Source organism: Bos indicus x Bos taurus, chromosome 4 (genome assembly GCF_003369695.1).
Source record: "Bos indicus x Bos taurus breed Angus x Brahman F1 hybrid chromosome 4, Bos_hybrid_MaternalHap_v2.0, whole genome shotgun sequence".
In the NCBI taxonomy this organism is placed as follows: Eukaryota; Metazoa; Chordata; class Mammalia; order Artiodactyla; family Bovidae; genus Bos; species Bos indicus x Bos taurus.
Window position 1 is genome coordinate 16810499 of NC_040079.1, and position 22407 is coordinate 16832905.

At 51.6% G+C, this 22407-nt stretch overlaps 1 protein-coding gene across 2 annotated transcripts; it reads left to right on the forward strand.

Moving 5' to 3' along the window:
• The first annotated feature begins 398 nt into the window (after positions 1-398).
• Positions 399-17912, forward strand: KLRG2 (killer cell lectin like receptor G2). 2 transcript variants are annotated; one of them, XM_027538860.1, is made up of 5 exons: positions 404-1644; positions 6771-6872; positions 7730-7875; positions 16235-16338; positions 16821-17912. In XM_027538860.1, the coding sequence occupies exons 1-5, from the start codon at positions 834-836 to the stop codon at positions 16939-16941; spliced, it is 1284 nt and encodes a 427-aa protein (XP_027394661.1). In that variant the 5' UTR covers positions 404-833; the 3' UTR covers positions 16942-17912. The 2 variants fall into 2 exon arrangements, with proteins under 2 accessions (XP_027394662.1, XP_027394661.1); XM_027538861.1 differs by lacking the exons at positions 16235-16338; positions 16821-17912 and adding an exon at positions 11375-11411 and having other exon boundaries at positions 399-1644.
• Positions 17913-22407: the final 4495 nt, after the last annotated feature.

A 22407-nucleotide genomic window follows, 5' to 3' on the forward strand; every position in this document is an offset into this window, starting at 1 on the left:
GGAATGGATAGCTATCTCCTACTCCAGGGGATCTTCCCGACCCAGGGATCAAACCAAATGTCTCCTGCATTGACAGGCAAGTTCTTTACCACTAGCACCACCTGGGAATCCTGGGGCACTTGTTGAAAATTGCCCTCTTTATCCCCTTATGAGATTCAGTAGGTCTAGGAGGAGTCCGCCAGGAATCTATATTTTTAAACGGTATTTAGATTACTGGTCCCGGTGAAAATACACATTTTCAAGCTTATTAATCTCTCAGTCTATTGAGTTCGCACAGTGGGAGTCGGGCCTCCAGAGTAGATGTCCCTGCGACTTCTGCCTTGGGGGTGACCTGTCAGGTGTTCCGCTCCTTCCCCCACTACGTTGTCCGGATACTCAGCTCTGCTCCTTTCCACAAGCAGGCCCATTTCCCTTGGCCTCGCTGATTTTACTGAGGTCCCAGGATTTCTACAGGCTTGGCCAATCGCTCTCCGCCCAAGCTATAACTCTCAAAAATCAGCACAGTCCAGAGCGCTAGAGGGAGAAACGGTTGGGACCAGGGACAAGAAAGAGAGAAGAGTCTGAGCTCTGGGATGAGTCTGTTCCCAGCTCTGTCTTTCTGAGTAAAACCTCAGAAGGGAGTCTGAAGGGCGTGGCCAACAGAACCCGGGCCGTAGCCCATCCCAGCCGGGCCCTGGTTTGGGAGGAGGAAGTGGGTGTGGAGACAGGGAGGGGTGTGGCTTAACAACTTACGCGACTCCTCTGGACCAATCCCAACCCGGGAGGAGAAGTTAACCCTCTACCTGGGCCCAGGTGCGTCCCGTTCGGCATCTCTACGCTCCTCTGCGCACAGGATGGAGGGTGCCCGGGCGGCGTGGGGGGCGTCGAAGGAAGACCGAGCCGGAGCCGAGTTCGAAATGGATTCCTTGGGAAACCAGGTCCCGGAGCTGGAGCAGCCGCAGGATCCCGCGGAGGAAAGACGCCCTGAGAGTCCTGAGAACAGTTTGAGTCTGGCCCCCGCCAAAGAGGCGGCGGGCGCGGGCCAGGACCTGTCGGGCGGGAAGATGCTGCCTTCGCCTCGCCCCGCGCCCCTGCGATTGCTGCCACCCAGCCTGGGCTATGGCGCCTTCCGCCGCCAGGCGTCGACCGGCCCGGAGCCGCCGTCTCCGGACCCGCCGTCTCCGGACCCCGCCGCGGCCGAGCAGCCCCGGGACGGCGAGACGCCGGAGACCGAGCTGATACCCAAGGCAGCGCCGGGTGAGCCAGCTCCGGGCGCCTGGACCCCGGTGGAACTGCAGGTAGACGTGCGCGTGAAGTCTGTGGGTACGGCCGGCGGCAGCCGCGCGCCCTCGCCGGCGCCCTCCACGCGCTTCCTCACCGTCCCAGTGCCCGAGTCCCCGGGCTTCTCCCGCCACGCCTCCCCCGCGCACACCCTCCTGCGGCGGACCCCGTCCCCGGGAGGTACGTGGGGCCGCGGCACGCCGCCGGCCGCCGCCGGGACTGAGCGCGGCCTCGACGTCGAGGGCTGCGCCAGTCCCGCGGAGGGGCGCGCAGAGTCCTCGGGCTCCCCTATGTGCCGCTGCCGCTGCCGGGAGGACTCCGTGCTCCTGCCCCACGCCGAGCTGGACGGAGACAAGAAGATGTCCCGGATCATAAAGCGCGTAGGTAAGCGCGCGGGCGCCGGGAGCAGCGCTGCCCGGTAGGGGTTGAGCCACTGGGGCGGAGGAACCCCAACCCGGTCCCTCTGGCTTAGAGCCAATAACTTTAAGGTCTACGTAATTATCATTCAAATTGTTGGTAGTAAAAAAATAAAGCCACTATTCTCCCTCCCTGACCCTCTAAGAACTTAAGCGTTCCATCTTAGTGTGCGCAGCATCTTTGAGAAGTAGGGGTGGAAGGATTCCAGGCGCGAGGAAGGCTTTCAGGATCACGTGACGGTGGTGGCGACCGGGTAGAACAGCCTACTCCTGGCTCTGGCTGGCCGACCTCTCTAGGCCCAGGGTTCCTCTTTCCCTCCCATATATCAGGGATCACCTGGCCCCTAACACTCATCCATTCAGCAGCTACTGCGGGGGGACAACAGGCCAGACGGGGCGGGGTGGGGGTGGGGCGTGCCCCGCGGCGTGGGGATTTGCAGGGAAGAAGAAAGATCCTAAATATAAAAATCCTGGACACAGAAGCAGAAGGGAGTGGTTGGTGAACTTGAGGGCATGGGAAAGCTTCCTTCAGCTAAGTCTTGAAAGCTTAAGGAGTTGCGGGTGGTAGCTCCTCCTAGGTAGAAAGCCAACGGGAACAGGGACCCTGTGGAGCTAGACACAGACACATTGCTAAAAAGCTTGGCCAGCCGAGAGGAAGGACGGTTCAGCTGGACAGGCTGCAAATCCCGAGGGGCTCTATGCCAGAGGTGGGGAGGTTGTTCTTGGACATGGTAGAGTTCAATGACTCTGATCACTCAGGAACTTGTGCAGAGTTGGGTGGGAGCACACTTTGTGCATGAGAAGTGTAGTCGATTTCTGGAGCTGCTGTAACAAACTGGCACAAACTTAGAGGCTTAAAATGGCACTAATTTATTATCTTGCAGTTCTGTAAGTCTGAAATCTGATGTAGGCTCAGGGGTCTAAAGTCCAGTTATCAACCCCCGTGATCCATTCTGGGGGCTTCAGGAGATGGTTGTTTCCTTGCCTTTTCTGGTTTCTAAGGGTGATCGAGTTCCTTAGCTCATGGTCTGTATATTCAGACCTCTGTATATACAGACATCTGTATATTCAGAACCAATGTCTGCTTGAAGCCTCCCACTGCCATCTTTGACTCTCCTGTCCTTCTGTCCCCCTCTTCCATTTATAAGGACCCTTGTGATTACATTGGACCCACCCAGAAATCCATCTCAAGGTCAGCAGATAGGAAACCGTAATCCCCATGTACCTGTAACCTAACATATTCCCAGGTCCCAGGGGTTAAGATGTGGACGTCTTTGCTGCTGTGCTGTGTGTGCTCAACTGTGTCTGACTTGTTGTCACCCCATGAACTGCAGCCCGCCAGACGCCTCTGTCCATGGAATTTTCCAGGCAAGAATACTGGAGTGGGTTGCCATTCCTCCTCCAGAGGATCTTCCCGACCCAGGGGTCAAAGCTGCATCTTCTGCATTGGCAGGTGGATTCTTTACCAGCATCTTTAAGGGGACGTTATTCTGTCTACCATAATGAGTCTATAGCTTTTTATGAGATTAATAATATAAGTTGCTCAGTCATGTCCGACTCTTTATGACCCGATGGACTGTAGCCTTCCAGGCTCCTCTGTCCATGGAATTTTCCAGGCAAGAACCCTGGAGTGGGTTGCCATTCCCTTCTGCATGGGATCTTCCCGACCCAGGGATTGAACCAGGGTCTTCTGTGTTGCAGGCAGATTCTTTACCATCTGAAGGGTGGGGTAACAAGGAAATGACTAAAAAGTGAGCTCTGACAGCACTGTGGAGGAAGGTTGGGACAGGCATGAGGTTGAAGGAAGACAGACCTTAGGAGGTGATAGCAGTTGTTCAACCAGAGATGATGAAGGCCTGATCTGTGGCAGGGGTGGGAGGGAGGGCTCAAGAGGTAGGATTAGTGAGCGAGGCCACTGTGCCCATGAAGATGCGCGAACAGGAGGAGTGGGGATACCCCCCAAGTTGCTGATCTGAGTAGCGGAGTGATGGATTCATTGGGTTATCCTTCCAGAGTGGAGAATGGGGAAAGAGGTGGGGAAGAAATAAGCAGGTGCATTTGGGAGTTCCAGGTAGTGATGTCATTTAAAGGAAGAAGAGTCAGACGTCTCTGGGAGTCCAGTGGTTAAGACTCCAAGCCCGACTACAGGGGTCTCAGGTTCGATCCCTGACCTGGGAACTAAGATCCTGCATGCCATGCATCACCAAAAAACAAAAGGAAGAGGAGCCGGTCACAGACTGGGAAAGAAAAGTATAGGTGGTAGGGAGAGAATCAGGATACAAAGAAGCCGCAAAAGGAGAAAGTTTGAGGAAGATGTGGTCAGCAGTGTCCTGGGGAGAGGCAGACTCAGGGAGTGCTGCCACGTGGGAATAGAGCTCTGGGCATGAGGCAAGGAACCTGGGGGCGTGGGGACGAATTTTGAGGGTATAGGGGGAAGACAGCTAACAGAAAATACTGCAGGGTGCACACAGACACTGGTGCTTTGGGCTTGCTCTCTGGGAAGTGTGGGATCAAAGAACTGTAAGGTCCCCAGCACCTGGCTGAGGCTTGGTCTGAGGGAGGCTGCCTGGATGAGGAACTCTGCGTGTGGTTTCTGCCTGCTATGGCCTTTACCACGAGGGATCAAGCTAGTGACCTTAACAAGAGGGCACTCGAGGGTACAGGCTGGGGGACTTGCCCAGACCCCCAGCACAGTAATGCTGCCACCCCGCTGTTTCATGTCCCCTCCTTATGAACCTGAGAGGGTGGAAGCCACTGTGGAGAGAGTTAGGGGACATCACTGCTTTGTCTCTTCACTGCTTTGGGGGGCAAATGTCCCAGAGGCGCTGGCCCCATGTAAACTGAAAAATCGAAGACTCAGGGAGGGACTTGCCTGGTGGTCCAGTGGCTAAGACTCCGAGCTCCCAATGCAGGGAGCCTGGGTTCAATCCCTGGGATCCCACATGCTGCAACTAAGACCTGGAACAGTCAAATTAATAAATATTAAAAAAAAAAAAAAAAAAAACACAGACTCAGGGAATGTTCTCTATGGCAGCATGCAGACCAGAAGTCACTTTTTGCAGACAGCCTAAAACTGGGGGGACAGCTGGATCCTCAGATGGAGAATATGCCCCCTTAGGTGCTGGTTTAGAGTCACCTCATCTGGTCCCAAGGCTGGTAGGTGTCTCTATTCTGTGCTCCACGGGCTCTTGTGCTGCCCAGCTTAGCATCCCTCTTGTGAGTATCCTCAGGGTTCCCGAGCCCTGCGGGGCATGGCTGGTGACAGCCTACATTTCACCAAATCTCTGACACCTGGCAGTGCTCTGTGAATCAATACTCAATGAATGGCACTAACTTCAGAGTGTGAGCACGTGCCAGGAACGCTTCCTCCCCAGCCCTGTCGGGGCAGGAGAGCCGCAGCTGGATCTCAGTGGTTGTCTAACCCGCTGGTGCTGGTGGCATTGTGCTCAGCACGTCAGGGGTAGAGGATAGGAGGAAACAAAGCCCTGCCCCTGCCCTCTGGCAGTCCTTACTCTGGAGAAAACAAAAGGGCCTGGCAGTCTGCAATGGCATGGCGGGGGGAGGTGGGGGACATTCAGAGGAAGAATGTTCTCAGTGTCTGGAGGAAGTGGAGCCGAGAGAGTGGTGTCCAGCATGCTTGAGCTCAGCCAGAGGGACAGAGGCCACCGGCCAAAGTAGACTGACCTGCAGGTCTCTCAGTGGCAGGAGCCCTCTGAGTCCTCTGGCAAGCTTTGTATTTGGAAGTGTGTATTTTAGTTTTTATGATGCCCCTCAGCTGCCCCAGGTGAATAAACTGTGAGTCCCCCCAAACTGGCTCTACCCCAGCTGTGGGATTTGGCTACAGGAGGAAGCAGGTAGTGTTTCAGTTGTGGGTTGGGAAAGGTAGTCAAAATATAGAGAATGACAATGGATGAGCCGTGATGAATAGCAGTACAGGGTGAGACATCAGAGATGTCAATACCAGATACAAAAAGGGAATCAGATGGTGGGTATATACAATGTACGTAGCTTCTTTTTTTTTTTTTTAATGGAATTGGTCTTTTCAAAATAATGAAATATTTGCCACAGACTTACTTCTGCTGTTCTAGACTCTGGGAAATATGACTGATTTCTTAAGACCCTCACACCGATTATGTGACATTCCTGACCCACATCCCCAAGATCTGGGTAGGTCCAGGGCCCCCTGCAGCAAGATGTTTTTGCTCTGATTGATTTCACACCGGAGTTGTGGCCGAGGTCCCATCCTGAGTGCTCAGTGACTTCAGATGCGCGTGTCTTTCTGGGTGGAAAGCTGCTTATAACTATCGATGTCTGTGAGCAAGCACTGACTATGTTTTCTTCTCCAAGTGTTCCCCTCTGGTCTCCCCAGTTAGTCTGTCTACAGGGTAGGATGTGACCTCTGAACACATTCTATCTCTGAGTCCTTCCTCCCTCCTGGAGTGTCCCCTGTCTTCCTTTCCCCTCCACAGCCTCATTCCAGCCATCTGGTCCCCTGGTCCCTGAGCGGCTGACTGCTCACATTTGTCTAGTGCTCTGCAGCCTGCAAAGCACTCTTTGCCTGATGCTTCATCAGTGGTCTCCAGTGACCTGGAGCGAGAGAGCAGAGGCAGGTGTGAGTCCAACATTAAAATGGGAAAACACCAAGAACACTTGAGGGGCCCTTGGAGTCAGGACTTGAACTTGAATTGGAGGGTCTGTTGAACTTTGAATCTAGCCCTGGGCCCTCTCTCCTGTGGAATTTTATCTCCTGGCATCTTTGCCTGTCCCATTAGCAACCTGAGCGCAGGGACCTTGCCCGCTCCTCGGTGTTGTTGGTGCCTTGCCTCTAGGGCACATCAGGTGCTCCGTTAATGGCTGTTAGCCACTTAACTCTCTCACTTGAAAAGAATCTCGTGTCTCCTAGTTATTTAAGACGTGGAATATCTTCTAGCAGTTTTCTCCCAAATATGAAGTTTGGACCTAAATTGAATGGTGTTATGGGCCAAGGGGGTGGGTGCTGAGGTGGGTGTGATGCTCTTGTAGGATTCAGCATGGTCCTGAATTGTGATGACACCCTAACCTGTGTCTCCTGGTTGTCCCCTCCCCTCCTCCCAGGGCTGCCCATGTACATGAGGTCCCTGCGCTGGGCCCTGGCAGTCATGGCCGTGCTCCTGGCGGTGTTGGCGGTGGCTGTTGTGGCCTTGGCCTCAAAAACAGGTGTGGAACTTCTTCCCCACCCTCACCCCTCTCCTCCCCATCCCCTTTCCTCCCTTTCCTCCCCTGCTCCACCAGCAGGGTGTCTAGTCCTTCCAGCTTCTTTGTGAAATTAGTAAAAGACATCCCTAGTAATCCAGTGGTTAGGATTTAGCCTTCCAACGCAGGGAGTACAGGTTCAGTCCCTGGTTGGGTGGCTAAGCTCCCACCGCGACCAAAAACCCCAAACATGAAACAGAAGTAATATTGTAACAAATACAATAAAGACTTTTAAAAATGGGCCAAATCCAAAAAAATCTTTTGAGGAAAAAAAAGAAAAAGACACCCCCCTGGGCAGATGCACAAAGATAGGGGGCTCAGTGAGCAAAGGTAAGGGATTAGAGCCCCTTCCGGATGGATGATGGATGAAGCTTGTGCTTAAGCCTTCCCGGGACCTGCCCCGCCCCGCCGCCCCCGCTCCTGCCCCAGCCGGTGCTCGCCCCGCCCCCCCCCCCCCCCCCCGTGCTCGCCCCGCCCCCCCCCGTGCTCGCCCCGCCCCGCCCCCCCCCGTGCTCGCCCCGCCCCCCCGTGCTCGCCCCGCCCCCCCGTGCTCGCCCCGCCGCCCCCCCCCCCCCGTGCTCGCCCCGCCGCCCCCCCCCCCCCGTGCTCGCCCCGCCGGCCCCCCCCCCCCCCCCCCCCGTGCTCGCCCGGCCCCCCCCGGCCCGTGCTCGCCCCGCCCCCCGTGCTCGTTTCCCTCTCCCCTTCCAGGCTCGCCAGCTCCATGTCTCCGCACCTGCCCCCTGATATTTGAACATCCATACCAACCCTGAGCTCTGTACAGTTTACCCTGTGCTCACCTCCGGTCTCCCTCTGTGCTGCAGGGATCAGATGCCGACCATGCCCCCAGGGCTGGATGTGGTCCGAGGGGCAGTGCTACTACCTCGCTGCCGAAGCCGAGGCCTGGGAGACCAGCCAGGCTTTCTGCTCAGCCCACCAGGCTACCCTACCCCTGCTGAGACACACCCAGGTGAGAAGTGGGTAGGTGGGCAGGGGAGGGGCATGAAAAGTACTGAAAGGAAGTATACTAATGGTTATCACTGGAGCCACAAGTGATAATTTTTCTTCTTTCCAGCTTTTTGGAATGTTCTAGGTGTTCCACAAATAGTGTGCTCTAGAAGTAGGGGGAAATGGTAGAGGAATGGTAGCCCAAGCGATCAGAATATAATGGTTCCTGCCAGACCCAGCCTGGCTGGGTCTGCAAAGTGAAGGCCAGTGAGAACTTGCTGGGTCCCTAGAGAGTGCCTGGAGCTGATGGAGGGTGGAGGGTGAACTGGGCAAGGACTTAGCAGCCCATCTCCTGAGACCCACTCAGCGCAGCAAGTGTCATCAGAAAACTGGTGAAGCAAAAGGTCCCTGCTCTCTGGCCTCACATCAGACAGGTTTGGTCCACAATGACTTTGGATATCACCTGAACAAATGGCCTCCCGGTGACTGGGGTCCTCCAAGAGGGGAGATGGGCTGAACTATCCCAATTGCAAATGGATCTTAAATTCTTTTAAAACTTAGCACATAGGATCAATCATTTGTGACACAAGTATATATAATCAGAAAATATATCACAAAGTTTCAATAAGCTTTTTTCAAAAAGGAACTTCCAAAATGCCCTTTGCAAAAAGACCAAAGTGAAGACTTGGGTCTCAAGCAGTTAAAATCCTGAATATCATGGTTGTGGAGTTCTAGAATTGTCCCGAGTTCTGGATGAGGGCCAGAAGCTGCAGGAGGCACCGAGGTGGAGGTGGGAAAGAGCAGCTGAGGACAGGCCGGCGGCTGGCAGAGGGGCTGGGCTGGTTGGCAAAGGCTGGGCTCACGAGTTGGGAGGCACAGACTCATGGGACATGCCAAAGTGCCAGTAGCACACACAGCCCAATGATACACACAGCTCCTCTTCCTCAAGAGTTTAAGAGGAAAGGAGAAAGTTTCAGTGCTTCCCAGGTGGCACTAGTGGTAAAGAACCTGCCTGCCAATGCAGGAGACACAAGATTCACAGGTTCGATCCCTGGGTCAGGAAGATCCCCTGGAGGAGGGCATGGCAACCCACTCCAGTATTCTTGCCTGGAGAATCCCATGGACAGGGGAGCCTGGCAGGCTACAGTCCACAGGTTTCAAAGAGACACAACTGAGGCAACTTAGCTTGCACACATGTGCCATCAATCATTAGATTCACTAGCCACTGGTTTAAGATCAGCTGGGTTTCCCAGGGGTGAGGAAATTCAGTTCAGTTCAGTTGAGTTGCTCAGTCATGTCCAACTCTTTGCGACCCCATGAACCGCAGTATGCCAGGCCTCTCTGTCCATCACCAACTCCTGGAGTCCACCCAAACCCATGTCCATTGAGTCAGTGATGCCATCCAACCATCTCATCCTCTGTCATCCCCTTCTCCTCCTTCCCTCAATCTTTCCCAGCATCAGGGTCTTTCCCAATGAGTCAGCTCTTTGCATCAGGTGGCCAAATTATTGGAGTTTCAGCTTCAACATCAGTCCTTCCAATGAACACCCAGGACTGATCTCCTTTAGGATGGACTGGTTGGATCTCCTTGCAGTCCAAGGGACTCTCAAGAGTCTTCTCCAACACCACAGTTCAAAAGCATCAATTCTTCTGTGCTCAGCTTTCTTTATAGTCTAACTCTCACATCCATACATGACCACTGGAAAAACCATACCCTTGACTAGATGGACCTTTGTTGACAAAGTAATGTCTCTGCTTTGTAATACACTGTCTAGGTTGGTCATAACTTTCCTTCCAAGGAGTAAGCGTCTTTTAATTTCATGGCTGCAATTACCATCTGCAGTGATTTTGGAGCCCAGAAAAATAAAGTCAGCCACTGTTTCCCCATCTATTTCCCATGAAGTGATGGGACTGGATGCCATGATCTTAGTTTCCTGAATGGGGAAGGAAGAAGATTCTTGAAATGTACACATCGACTGTAAGCCACATCTTGAGTGCAGAAAGATGAAAACACAAATAGATATCATAGGATTCAGCTTAAAACATTTAAACATTAAAACATTTAAATATTAACACAGAAATGTTTGAAGGCAAAAAGTAGAATGGTGGTTGTCGGGGGAGGGGGAAATCAGAGTTGCTTCATGGGTGCAAGGTTTCAGTTGGGGAAGATGAAAAAGTTCTGGAGATGAAGGGGGGCGGTGATGGTCATAAAGCAGTGAGTGAACCTAAAGCCTCTGAGCCACACACTTAAAAATGGTAAATTTTATATGTATATTTTACCACAGTTTTTAAAGAAGAAATGTATGAAAGCATGGTAAGTAGTTTACCTTAATTTTAAGATGTAGAGCATAAGCTTTCAGGTAATATCAGGATCACATCCCCCACCCCCACATTGGTAGCAAAACTGGAGACATACCGGCTACACACAGTGGAGGCCCAGTGTCAGCGCCGCCCTTACAGAGCTTTCCTTTGAGCTGTAAATTACTCTTAAGTTTCTGTACTTCGTTGCTCAGTCGTGTCCGACTCTCTGTGACCCCATGAACTGTAGCCTGCCAGGCTCCTCTGTCCATGGGGATTCTCCAGGCAACAATACTAGAGTGGGTTGCCATGCCCTCCTCCAGGGGATCTTCCCGACCCAGGAACCGAACCCAGGTCTCCTGCATGGCAGGCTGATTCTTTATCATCTGAGCCACCAGGGAAGCCCCCCAAATTTCTAGAATTTACTTTTATCTCTGCTGTTGCTGCTGCTAAGTCGCTTCAGTCGTGTCCAACTCTGTGAGACCCCTTAGATAGCAGCCCACCAGGCTTCACCGTCCCTGGGATTCTCCAGGCAAGAACACTGGAGTGGGTTGCCATTTCCTTCTCCAATGCATGAAAGTGAAGTGAGAATGAAGTCACTCAGTTGTGTCCAACTCTTTGTGACCCCATGGACTGCAGCCTACCAGGCTTCTCCGTCCATGGGATTTTCTAGGCAAGAGTACTGGAGTGGGTTGCCATTGCCTTCTCTTAAACTTTTATCTCTAAACAGTGCTTTTCCCACGTCACAGTTTTCGCTAACAATGGGAACAGGTTAGTGGAGTCTGAGCTGCAAGGAATGGAATGGGTGGAGCTGGGTGGGGAAGGCCCAGGGAGAGAGCCTGATGGCCTAGGGCTGACAGAGAAGGGCAGGATCACCTTGGCAAACATCAGATGAGGTCTTGTATGTTGGAATGAGACACGAAGCTTTACACTCCACCCAGCAGACTGGAGACTCCTCATTTAATGAGTGTATACTACACGCCCTTGGCTTTGTGGACATGATCTCAGGCCTCATTGCAAACATCTCCCCCACTTTAGTTCAGTTCAGTTCAGTCACTCAGTCGTGTCTGACTCTTTGTGACCCCATGAATCGCAGCACGCCAGGCCTCCCTGACCATCACCAACTCCCGGAGTTCACTCAGACTCACGTCCATCGAGTCAGTGATGCCATGCAGCCATCTAATCCTCTGTCATCCCCTTCTCCTGCCTTCAATCTTTCCCAGCATCAGAGTCTTTTCCAATGAGTCAACTCTTCGCATGAGGTGGTCAAAGTACTGGAGTTACAGCTTTAGCATCATGCCTTCCAAAGAAAACCCAGGGCTGATCTCCTTCAGAATGGACTGGTTGGATCTCCTTGCAGTCCAAGGGACTCTCAAGAGTCTTCTCCAACACCACAGTTCAAAAGCATCAATTCTTTAGCGCTCGGCCTTCTTCACAGTCCAACTCTCACATCCATACATGACCACTGGAAAAACCATAGCCTTGACTAGACGGACCTTTGTTGGCAAAGTAATGTCTCTGCTTTTGAGTATGCTATCTAGGTTGGTCATGACTTTCCTTCCAAGGAGTAAGTGTCTTTTAATTTCATGGCTGCAGTCACCATCTGCAGTGATTTTGGAGCCCAGAAAAATAAAGTCTGACACTGTTTCCACTGTTTCTCCATCTATTTCCCATGAAGTGCTGGGACTGGATGCCATGATCTTCGTTTTCTGAATGTTGAACTTTAAGCCAACTTTTTCACTCTCCACTTTCACTTTCATCAAGAGGTTTTTTAGTTCCTCTTCACTTTCTGCCATAAGGGTAGTGTTACCTGCATATCTGAGGTTATTGATATTTCTCCCGGCAATCTTAATTCCATCTTGTGCTTTTTCCAGCCCAGCGTTTCTCATGATGTACTCTGCATATAAGTTAAATAAGCAGGGTGACAATATACAGCCTTGACATACTCCTTTTCCTATTTGGAATCAGTCTGTTGTTCCATGTCCAGTTCTAACTGTTGTTTCCTGACCTGCGTACAGATTTCTCAAGAGGCAGATCAGGTGGTCTGGTATTCCCACCTCTTTCAGAATTTCCCACAGTTTATTGTGATCCACACAGTCAAAGGCTTTGGCATAGTCAATAAAGCAGAAATAGATGTTTTTCTGGAACTCTCTTGCTTTTTCCATGATCCAGCAGATGTGGGCAATTTGATCTCTGGTTCCTCTGCCTTTTCTAAAACCAGCTTGAACATCAGGAAGTTCACGGTTCACATATTGCTGAAGCCTGGCTTGGCAAATTTGGCCTTGGAATATGGAATGAGGCAGGGAAAAGACTAATAGAGTTTTGCCAAGAAAATGCACTGGTCATAACAAACACCCTCTTCCAACAACACAAGAGAAGACTCTATACATGGACATCACCAGATGGTCAACACCGAAATCAGATTGATTATATTCTTTGCAGCCAAAGATGGAGAAGCTCTATACAGTCAGCAAAAACAAGACCAGGAGCTGACTGTGGCTCAGACCATGAACTCCTTATTGCCAAATTCAGACTGAAATTGAAGAAAGTAGGGAAAACCACTAGACCATTCAGGTATGACCTAAATCAAATCCCTTATGATTATACAGTGGAAGTGAGAAATAGATTTAAGGGCCTAGATCTGATAGAGTGCCTGATGAACTATGGAATGAGGTTCGTGACATTGTACAGGAGACAGGGATCAAGACCATCCCCATGGAAAAGAAACGCAAAAAAGCAAAATGGCTGTCTGGGGAGGCCTCACAAATAGCTGTGAAATTTCAGAAGAGAAGTGAAAAGCAAAGGAGAAAAGGAAAGGTATAAGCATCTCAATGCAGAGTTCCAAAGAATAGCAAGAAGAGATAAGAAAACCTTCAGCGGTCAATGCAAAGAAATAGAGGAAAACAACAGAATGGGAAAGACTAGAGATCTCTTCAAGAAAATTAGAGATACCAAGGGAACATTTCATGCAAAGATGGGCTCGATAAAGGACAAAAATGGTATGGACCTAACAGAAGCAGAAGATATTAAGAAGAGATGGCAAGAATACACAGAAGAACTGTACAAAAAAGATCTTCACGACCCAGACAGTCACGATGGTGTGATCACTGACCTAGAGCCAGACATCCTGGAATGTGAAGTCAAGTGGGCCTTAGAAAGCACCACTATGAACAAAGCTAGTGGAAGTGATGGAATTCCAGTTGAGCTATTTCAAATCCTGAAAGATAATGCTATGAAAGTGCTGCACTCAATATGCCAGCAAATTTGGAAAACCCAGCAGTGGCCACAGGACTGGAAAAGGTCAGTTTTCATTCCAATCCCAAAGAAAGGCGATGCCAAAGAATGGTCAAACTACCACACAATTGCACTCATCCCCCACTTTACAGAGGATAATACTGAAGCTCTGAAAAGTCAGGGAACTTGCCTAAGGTCACGTAACTTGCAAGTCACAGAACCAGAATTTGAGTAAGGGGTGGCCAAGCCCCATAGCGCTGCTCTGCAGTGATAGCTTCCTTCTCAGCACTGGAAGAAGCTCTAAGATCTGGTGATTAGGCAGTGACTGTTCCCAGGAGGCCGGGGCTGGGCAGCAGGAGGCCCGTCTGCTGCAGCCGTAGTTGCAAGATGCTCAGGGCTGGCCTGCCCTCTGACTCAAAGCTAGCCCAGGTTCCTTCTCATCCCCTCCAAAGCTCCCTCCAGCCCTGCCCCTGGGCCCCAGCCTGTGGAGTCCAGCCAGAGAGCAAATAAAATGCCTAGGAATGGCTGTGTGCCTTGTGCAGTCTGGTCTTCTGGTCTTTGGGGTTTCAAAAGGGGTAAGGCTGTCACCCCTCAGTCTGGAAGTTCTTTTAGGTTCTTCTCCCAGCTGATGTTCCTGAAAGGGGTGGTGGGGATGGGTCTGCACCAACAGCTCTGGGTGCAGGGCTGGCCTCACAGCTCGTGTGTTACCTGTGGTCCTTGCTGGTTATTGGCAGGGACATGTGGGTTGGGGGGTGCATTTTGTTGGGCTGGTCTGCTGTGTGCTGGGCTCTCACGGTCAGTGATCAATAGGGCAGGCCCCCAGTCCTCACCAAGTTCACTGATGCAGAAAACTGACAAGGTCAGTGTCTCATACCACGCTCCAAACTATGAAGGTTGTAGTGATCCAGGGGAGGGGTTCCGTGCAGTGTCCCTAGTCACCTTTAAACTGAGACCCAAAGGACAAATAGTGTCATCAAGGGGGCAGGCATCATTCTGTGCTTCCTTTCTGTGGGTTTTATTTTTTGGGGCCACACTGCACAGCCTGTTGGATCTTAGTTCCCCTACCAGGGCTGGAACCTGCACCCTCTGCAGTGAAAGTGCAGAGTCTTAACCATAGGTCCTCCAGGGAAGTCCCCGTGCTTGCTTCCTAATCCCCAGGGTCAAACATAGAACTTTTGTCTCTGTCATCCTGAACACTGGTAGAGAGGAACTAAGTCTATGTCAGACGTATGCCAGGCCACTTCCTGTCATCACTAATGTGCGTGCTGCCATGTGTGAGCGCCATGGGCTTGCTGGCATGGTTTGCTTTTTTCCACTTGGCATGATTTCATATTTACATTTTTCTTGCCTAACTGTGTCTTTGGTGTGCCTGTCATCTTTAAGAGCACTGTAATTTTCCATCATGTTGATATCCCATAATTTGCCTAGTTATTTCCTGACTGCTGAGCATTTGGGTGGTTTCCATTTTATCTTTATAAATAGCAGCAGGAAATTTTGAGAACGTTCATTTTCTCTTTCTGTTCTTGGATTTCTTCCCTAAAGTGGAATTACCCATCTGAGCAATAGGAACCATGATACCGCTCTTGTGACATAGCACAGCTTATGTTCTGGAAAGACTGGGCTGGTATGGACAGCTGCCCCGCCCTTCCCCTTCCAGTTCCCTACACCAGGGCTTAGGATATGGAAACATCTTTTTTCGAGTTGAAGATTTTTTTTAAATTGGAGGATTATTGCTTTACAATGTTGTGTTGGTTTCTGCCATACTACAACGTGAGTCAGCCATAAATATACATATATCCCCTCCCCCTTGAGCCTCTTTCCCACTCTCCCCCCGTCAACATTTTTAAACACGGGTTTTTTTTTGCTTTAATTCATTGCTAAAAACATGGCATTGAGGACAAGTATTTAAAAGAAAAAAGCATCTCCAACAGCTCCCTGCACATCCTTGTTTTGGTTTTGTTGTTCCTCATGTGTCTGTGTCCAGGGGTGTACACATTTTTTTCCATTCTTATAATCAGGCCACAACTTTAATTCAGCTTTTTCATGGACTCTAACCCCTCACATACTATAACTTTTCCCCATGTTGCCCCATGGATTTCATACTCACCCTTATTTTTAATGGTCTTTCTTTAAAACATCTTTTATTATTACTATTATTGATTTTGGCTGCACTGGGTCTTCATTGCGGAACACAAGCTCTGGAGTGTGAGGGCTCTGTAGTTGCGGTTCTCAAGACTTAGTTGCTCCTTGGCATGTGAGATCTTAGTTCCCCAACCAGGGATTGAACCCTTGTCCCCCCGCATTGGAAGGTTCTTACCCACTTCACCCCAGGGAAGTCCCCTTTAGTGGTCTTAACAATACTTCCCCAGTGGATGTAATGTAGTTTATTATTCTTGCTGGCAACTGTGGTGGTGACCATCTGTTCCCTGACCACCTCTGCAGCCTCCCGCCCAGTGAGGCTGCTTGCTGTCTGTCACCTGGATTTCTCCGTAGGCTCCCAGCTTTCCCCACGCCTTTCACCATCTTCTCAGAGCTTCCTCGTTTCTCTGTCTGCTCAGTACCCATCATGCATTGCTTGTGGGGATGGAGGATCACATCCGTTACCCCCTTGAAGGCCGAGAGGGGATCGCCCCATTTCTGGTCCCCAGCCCTGAGCACAGTGCCTGTCAACCAGCAAGCATCCAAGACAGCTTCCCACTTCCTGGCGTTTGGGGAGAAATGAGTCACGTCTCTGGCTTGGGGAGCTGGGAACTTGTGGAAGCCGGGGTGGGGGGATCGGACGGGGATGGAAGCCCAGGTGAGCCGTCCCAGTGACCTGAGAAGAATGACCCACTGCTTTCCTCCCTCAGGATTTCCTGAGCAGACACCCGGTCACCAAGTACTCCTGGGTGGGAGCCCGACGAGGCCCCCAGGGCTGGCACTGGATCGATGGGACCCCCCTGCCACCCCAGCTGTGAGTGACCGTGGCTGGCCCCTCTGTCCCGTTTGCTAGTACTGGCCCCCCTGTGTGACCAGTGTGACATCACAGCAGCACCAGAAGGACCCTGAAGCCTTCCCCTTCACCTGTCCCCAAGTTGAGTCCTCTCCCACCCCCCTCCCCTTCTCCATCCCCCTCCTAGGATGGGTATTTCAGTTTCACTTGGTCCCCATCATGCCATCCCTTGTTTGGGTCCCCCACGCATTTGCCCAAGAAGGACTGTCACCCTCTTCTCTGGATAAGGGGTGTGCCTCTCAGAGAGGTTTGGTGGTTTGCCCAGGGCCACCCAGCTGACACCTGGGGCGAGGGGGAGGGGGTGCGGCCTCCTGGCTCCTGCCCCAGGGCTTTCCCCGACCCCGGGCTCCAGGCGGCGATCCCAGCAGTACACAGGCAGCGGCCGCACAGGCCAGGAGGGCCCGTCCTCCTGAAGGCCTCTCTGTCCTCTCACCCTTCCCCAGGCTCCCAGAGGAAGACCAGGACCAGCCAGATCTCGAGTGCGGGTGCCTGGAGGGAGGCAAGCTGGTGGCTTCGGACTGTGCCTCCCCCAGACCCTGGGTCTGTGCCAAGGGCACCAAGTGACTTAGGTTTCTGCCAGCCCTGAGTCTGCTGGGGGATTGTGGCTCCCCGGGGAGGCCAGGTTGAGAGCTGGGGCAGCCTCCTCCCTGGACCGGGGTGCCCAGGTCTCCCCGCTTGGTGCTTAACAGTCCTGCCTCAGCAAACCAGGGAGCATGTCCTGGGACAGGAAGATGGGGTCCACGGGAGAGGAGAGCCACCGTGGCCCCGAAGCTGATCCCCCCACTGGATCTCCAGCTGCTGAAGTGCATTTGCTGTGACCTTGTGTGTGTGTGTGTGTTTTTAAAGCATTCTAAGCCTGTTTCTCCCTCGTTAAACTGGCCATTCCCCATTCTCACATACCTGCTGCCTCACAGGTGCATGCCCTTTCCGAGAGGAACAGAGAGGACTCACAGGTGATCCCAGCCTGGGTTCTTGAGCCCACAGAGGGAGGCTCCTATTTCATGCCTGGGATTTGGCAGCAATGACGCCATTGCTATAAGGACCCTTTCCAGGTGGTCAGACGCACCCACACACCCACAGCATGTGGAGGACGGGGCAGGAGAAAGGGCCGCCTCGGAGGAGAGAGGAAGCAGGTCCCATCCCTGCTCTGGGAGCAGGCAGAGAGTAAGGTTCTTTGTGCAGACCAGCATCGGTGGGTTGCTGGTGGGGCGTCCGCCCAGCTGATGCCAGAGGCTGAGGATGTGGCGAGGACAGAGCCATCCAGGCAAGGGGAACCAAGGGAGCACCCCCTCTTGGTTGATGAAGCTGCTGCAAAGCTTGGGGTCTGAGTGAGAAAAAGCAATCAGAAATGTGGGGAGGCGCGAGGCAGCCCTGCCTCTCACAGTTGTGGGGACACAGCCTGGAGATGCTCCCCAGTTGAGGTTCAGTGAGGGTCTTCGGGTTGAAGGGCATGGCAGCAAAGTGGGGGGAAGGGAGAGTGTGTGCACGCGCATGCACACAGGCTCATTCAGTTGTGTCCGGCTCTCTGAGGCCCCATGGACTATAGCCCACCAGGCTCCTCTGTCCATGGGATTCTCCAGGCAAGAACACTGGGGTGAGGGGTGCCATTTCCTCCTCCAGGGGGATCTTCCCAACCCAGAGGTTGAACCCACGTCTCTTGCACCTCCTGCCTTGGTAGGCAGATTCTATACCACGAGCACCACCTGGGAGGCCCTTCCAGGCTGGAGAGGCTCCTCCAAAGGAAAGAGACTGCCTGCCCTGCTTATGGTGCCGATCAGGTGCAAACCAGCCTTCCTCTAAGGCAGGCCCGGTGCCCGCACTCCTCAGGGAAAGCTCTACTGGTCGAGTTTAACTGTACAGAGTGTGTGGCTGCCTGGGAGAAAGGGGTGGAGAGCCATGAGAACACACATGATGATCAGTAAAAATCTTAGAAACACGCTGGTGTTTCTCATGACTTCCTTCCAACTACAAATTAGTCCAGAGCTTGATGACGTGTCCTAGTTTTAACTATCATCAGAGCCCTTCTTGGCAAACATTCTGGCGTTGTCAGGCTGGTTTCATGTCAGTTTCTGGGTCACCACCGGCTTGGGGCCTTCTGGGCTCAGTGCCACTTAGGATCACCTGTGGTGCTTAAAGGACCCAGGTGCCCAGGGTGGGTGGTGTGGTGCTGCGGTGTAGAAACCTGAGAGTTTCTCAGCTTCAGTGGGTAAGTTGCTGCTGCTGCTGCTAAGTCGCTTCAGTCATGTGTCTCTGTGCGACCCCGTAGACGGCAGCCCACCCGGCTCTGCCATCCCTGGGATTCTCCAGGCAAGAACACTGGAGTCGGTTGCCATTTCCTTCTCCATTGTGTGAAAGTGAAAAGTGAAAGTGAAGTCGCTCAGTCGTGACCCCATGGACTGCAGCCCACCAGGCTCCTCCATCCATGGGATTTTCCAGGCAAGAGTACTGGAATGGGGTGCCATTGCCTTCTCCGTCAGTGGGTAAGGAAGGTGAGTAAATGAGTGAAGTTTGATCTACCAAAGTAGGAAGCTCCTAGTTACTGTCCAAAGTTGGCAAACCAAGGAATAGCAGTGTACACTTATTATTTAGAATTATGGAGAAAGTACTAGAAGAAATGGGCTTCCCTGGTGGCTCAGCTGGTAAAGAATCTGCCTGCAATGCGGGACCTGGGTTCAGTCCTGGGGTTGGGAAAATCCCCTGGAGAAGGGAAAGGCTACCCACTCCAGTATTCTGGCCTGGAGAATTCCATGGACTATACAGTCCATGGGGTCACAGTCAGAGAGGACTGAGTGACTTTCACTTCACTAGATGAAATGGCAAAAATCATTTCAGATGGTCACCTTAAAACTATTTGATGGTGACAGTACTTGTCTTGAGGCAAGGCAGTATTAACTGGACAGAGGTACCAGTGAGTATTTGAGGATGCTGGAATGGTCTGGATCTTGATCTGGGTGAGGTTAGGTGGATACACGTGTAAAAATTCATCAAGCTGTACACTTAAGGTTAAAAAGCTTAAATGTCTAAGGAACAGGAGTGAGATTACAAGGGGACTGATGTTTGTTCTTTTTTTAAAACATACATCCTTTAGTACTATTAAAACCATATTCAGTTCAAAAAAAAAAATACTGTGTTTGGGACTTCCCTGTAAGTCTAGGAGTTAAGACTCCCAGCTTCCCCTTCGAGGGGTCAGGTTTGATCTCTGGTTAGAGAACTAAGATCCCTCCTGCTGTACCATGCAGCCAAGAAATAAAATAATTAATTAAAAAACCTGTATTTGTGTACTACTTCGATAAAAAGAGAAAGTGAAATGCTTTAAAGGTCCTAAAGAGACTGATGTGCAGCCTGGCTTGAGAACTACTCGTTTTAGAAAGGGTTCCTGTGACTGGAATGCCTTTTCTTACAACCTGTAATTATCTCTTACATCAAGATACGTTTTCACAACTTTCAGCCTCACCTCACCTTCAGAGCGTGTGTTTCCCTTTCTACTAAATGGAAGCTGGAAAAGTTACACAGCAGGTTGGTCTGCATGGAATTCCTCTTGAGTAGTTTCTCTAGGCTCTTTTCCCACCAGGCACTGCCAACTGCTATTGTTTGAAAACCACACTAGTAACACTGCCACTGGCACCCACTTGTTTCTCGGAGCTTTGGAGAACAGCCTCTGACACAGGCTGGCCTAGCAGGTCACAGCGGCCTCTGCGGTAGAGCTCAGAGGCCACCTCGCTTGTGGAAGTCACCAGAGTGCAGCACACACAACTCATCCTGAGATGGGCAGGGGGTGGTACCGACCCCCAAGTCAGGTTTTTAACCAGCTTTCCTGGTGAGACACACTGTCTAAGAGTCCATATTGTCACCAGGAAAAGCATATTTTTGCAAAGAAGAAAATAACCTCATCTCAAGAGTACCTTTTGGGACTACCCTGGGTGGTCCAGTGGTTAAGAATCCACTGCAGGGAGCATGGGCTCGATCCCCGGTCAAGGAACTAAGATCCCACAGGCTTCATGGTATGGCCAAAAATGAAAAATCAAGAGGGTACCTTCTGAAGACTGTAGGCACCCAAACCACTGCCAGTCAAGACATGGAGTAGTTCCAGGAAGTTCCCTCCTGTCCGTTTGTGGTCAGTGCTCTTTCTCCTGACCTCCAGCCCCAGGCAAACTGCTTGTTCTGGGATTTCACATGAACTGTACATTATGTACTGTGTGCTTCTTTAGCAACAGCATGAGCTTTTAAGGACATGTTCAGGTTGCCACCTTTACTGATAGGAGTTCCTTTCTTTGTAGGGATGTCAGAATCTGTTTATCATCTCTCTAGTTGGTTGTCTCTAGTTTACGGCCATTATAAATACAATGCTATGGACATTCAAATGTAAGTCTGTGTGTGGAAGGAAGCTGTCAATTTTCTTGAATATCTAGGAGTAGGGTTACTGGGTTGTATGGTACGGGTGTGTGTTCAGGCAAAGGAATCATTGGGGATACTGGGCTTCTCCCTATAAGCTCCAACCTCCTACCGCCACCGTGGAGCAGCCGTGTGGTCTGGCAGTGATGCCAGTTTGCAGGTGGAGGTGAGCAGCGATAACCTGGGAGGCACCTGATACATCTAAGCCCAACGTTCGTCGTGTGGTCCCAGCCCTCTGGCCAGTGTTTGGTTCAGGAGTCCAGACCGAAGTCAATTAGGGATGTCACTAACTCTGTCCACTTTGCTTGGTTTCCAAATGGGAACTTGACTCAATTGGGCCATAGACCTAAGCAAAGATGGCCTTGCTCTTTACAGACACAGGAGCAATGGTTTTGAAATGGTACGTGATGATTGATCAAATCCATTTCACCTGTCTCCACTAATCAAGGACACTTCGGTGTTCTCTCAAGCAGCAGGTAGCCTGAACAGTGTCTGCCTGGGTTATTTTCCGGGACCTTGGAGCCTCAGCTAAGCTGGTTAAGGCTGGATGGAACCACCCACCCTCCACCTCCCCCAGCATGAGTGGGTGCCCGCTCCCACAACCTCCTTGTAGCTTCATTGCACCTGTGCACAGGAAGATTCCTGCACCTCTTTCCTGTCTCCTCTCCCCATCCCTCATCAGCTCTGCCTCTTCGTCGTCCTGTATATACACTGAGCCCCTCCCTTTCTGGGAGGCAGATTCGAGATCTGAGATCTGTTATCCCATCTCCTCTTTTGGCTGGAATATACCCATTCTTTGTCCCCAAACTCGGCATCTCAGTGTTTGGCTCTCTGTGCAATGCGGCAGGACAAAGCTGAGTTGGTAACACATTGAGTTGGTAACACATCTGTGGAGCCTGGTAGGAGGGGAAGCCCAGGTGGACTTTATGCTTGTTGGCCCTTGGTTGGAACTGAGAGCCCACGGATGGGTCCAAGCAGCTGCCTGGTCCGTTTGTTCCAGGACCTCCCCTGAATCTCCCCTGCCAGGTGCCACCGACATTTCATTTCACAGAAGCTAGTTTGGAAGATGTCTTGTGGGTGAGTAACCGCATCAAAGAAATCCAGCAGTGCTTAAACCATCCGATAACCCTGACCAGGTCATGGGCTGGGGGCCCATCTACCTGGAAGGATTCTGGCAGACAATACAAAAGTCACAGCTGCTGAGGTACCCTCTACCTGCGTTGGAGGCCAAGGGTTTTTGGTTGCTGATCTTGTTTGGGTCTTGTCTCTGTCCATCTTCATCTTATTGTTTCAGTTGTTCACAATCGCCTGTTGGGGGGACTTCCCTGATGGCTCAGTGGTAAAGAATCTGCCTGCCAATGCAGGGGACACAGGTTCGAGCCCTGGCCTGGGAGGATCCTACATGCCATGGAGCAATTAAGCCTGAGCACCCCACAGCCTGCGCTCCGCAACTGGAGAAGTCACCGCAATGAGAAGCCCGTGAACCACAACATACAGTAGCTCCCGCTCTCTGCAACTAGAGAAAACCCGTGTGTGCAGCAATGAAGACCCAGCCCAGCCAAAAATAAGTAAATAATAAAAGAATTGACACTTGGGGATTGAGCTTGGTAATGGCAGCAAGGACCCTTAGAAAGACTT

Excerpts from the sequence above, each read along its gene's own strand:
- KLRG2 (XM_027538860.1), top strand. The coding sequence starts at position 834 with ATGGAGGGTGCCCGGGCGGCGTGGGGGGCGTCGAAGGAAGACCGAGCC. Across the intron at positions 1,645-6,770 it reads CCGGATCATAAAGCGCGTAG|GGCTGCCCATGTACATGAGG; the intron begins GTAAGCGCGCGG and ends CCCTCCTCCCAG. Across the intron at positions 6,873-7,729 it reads GGCCTTGGCCTCAAAAACAG|GGATCAGATGCCGACCATGC; the intron begins GTGTGGAACTTC and ends TCTGTGCTGCAG.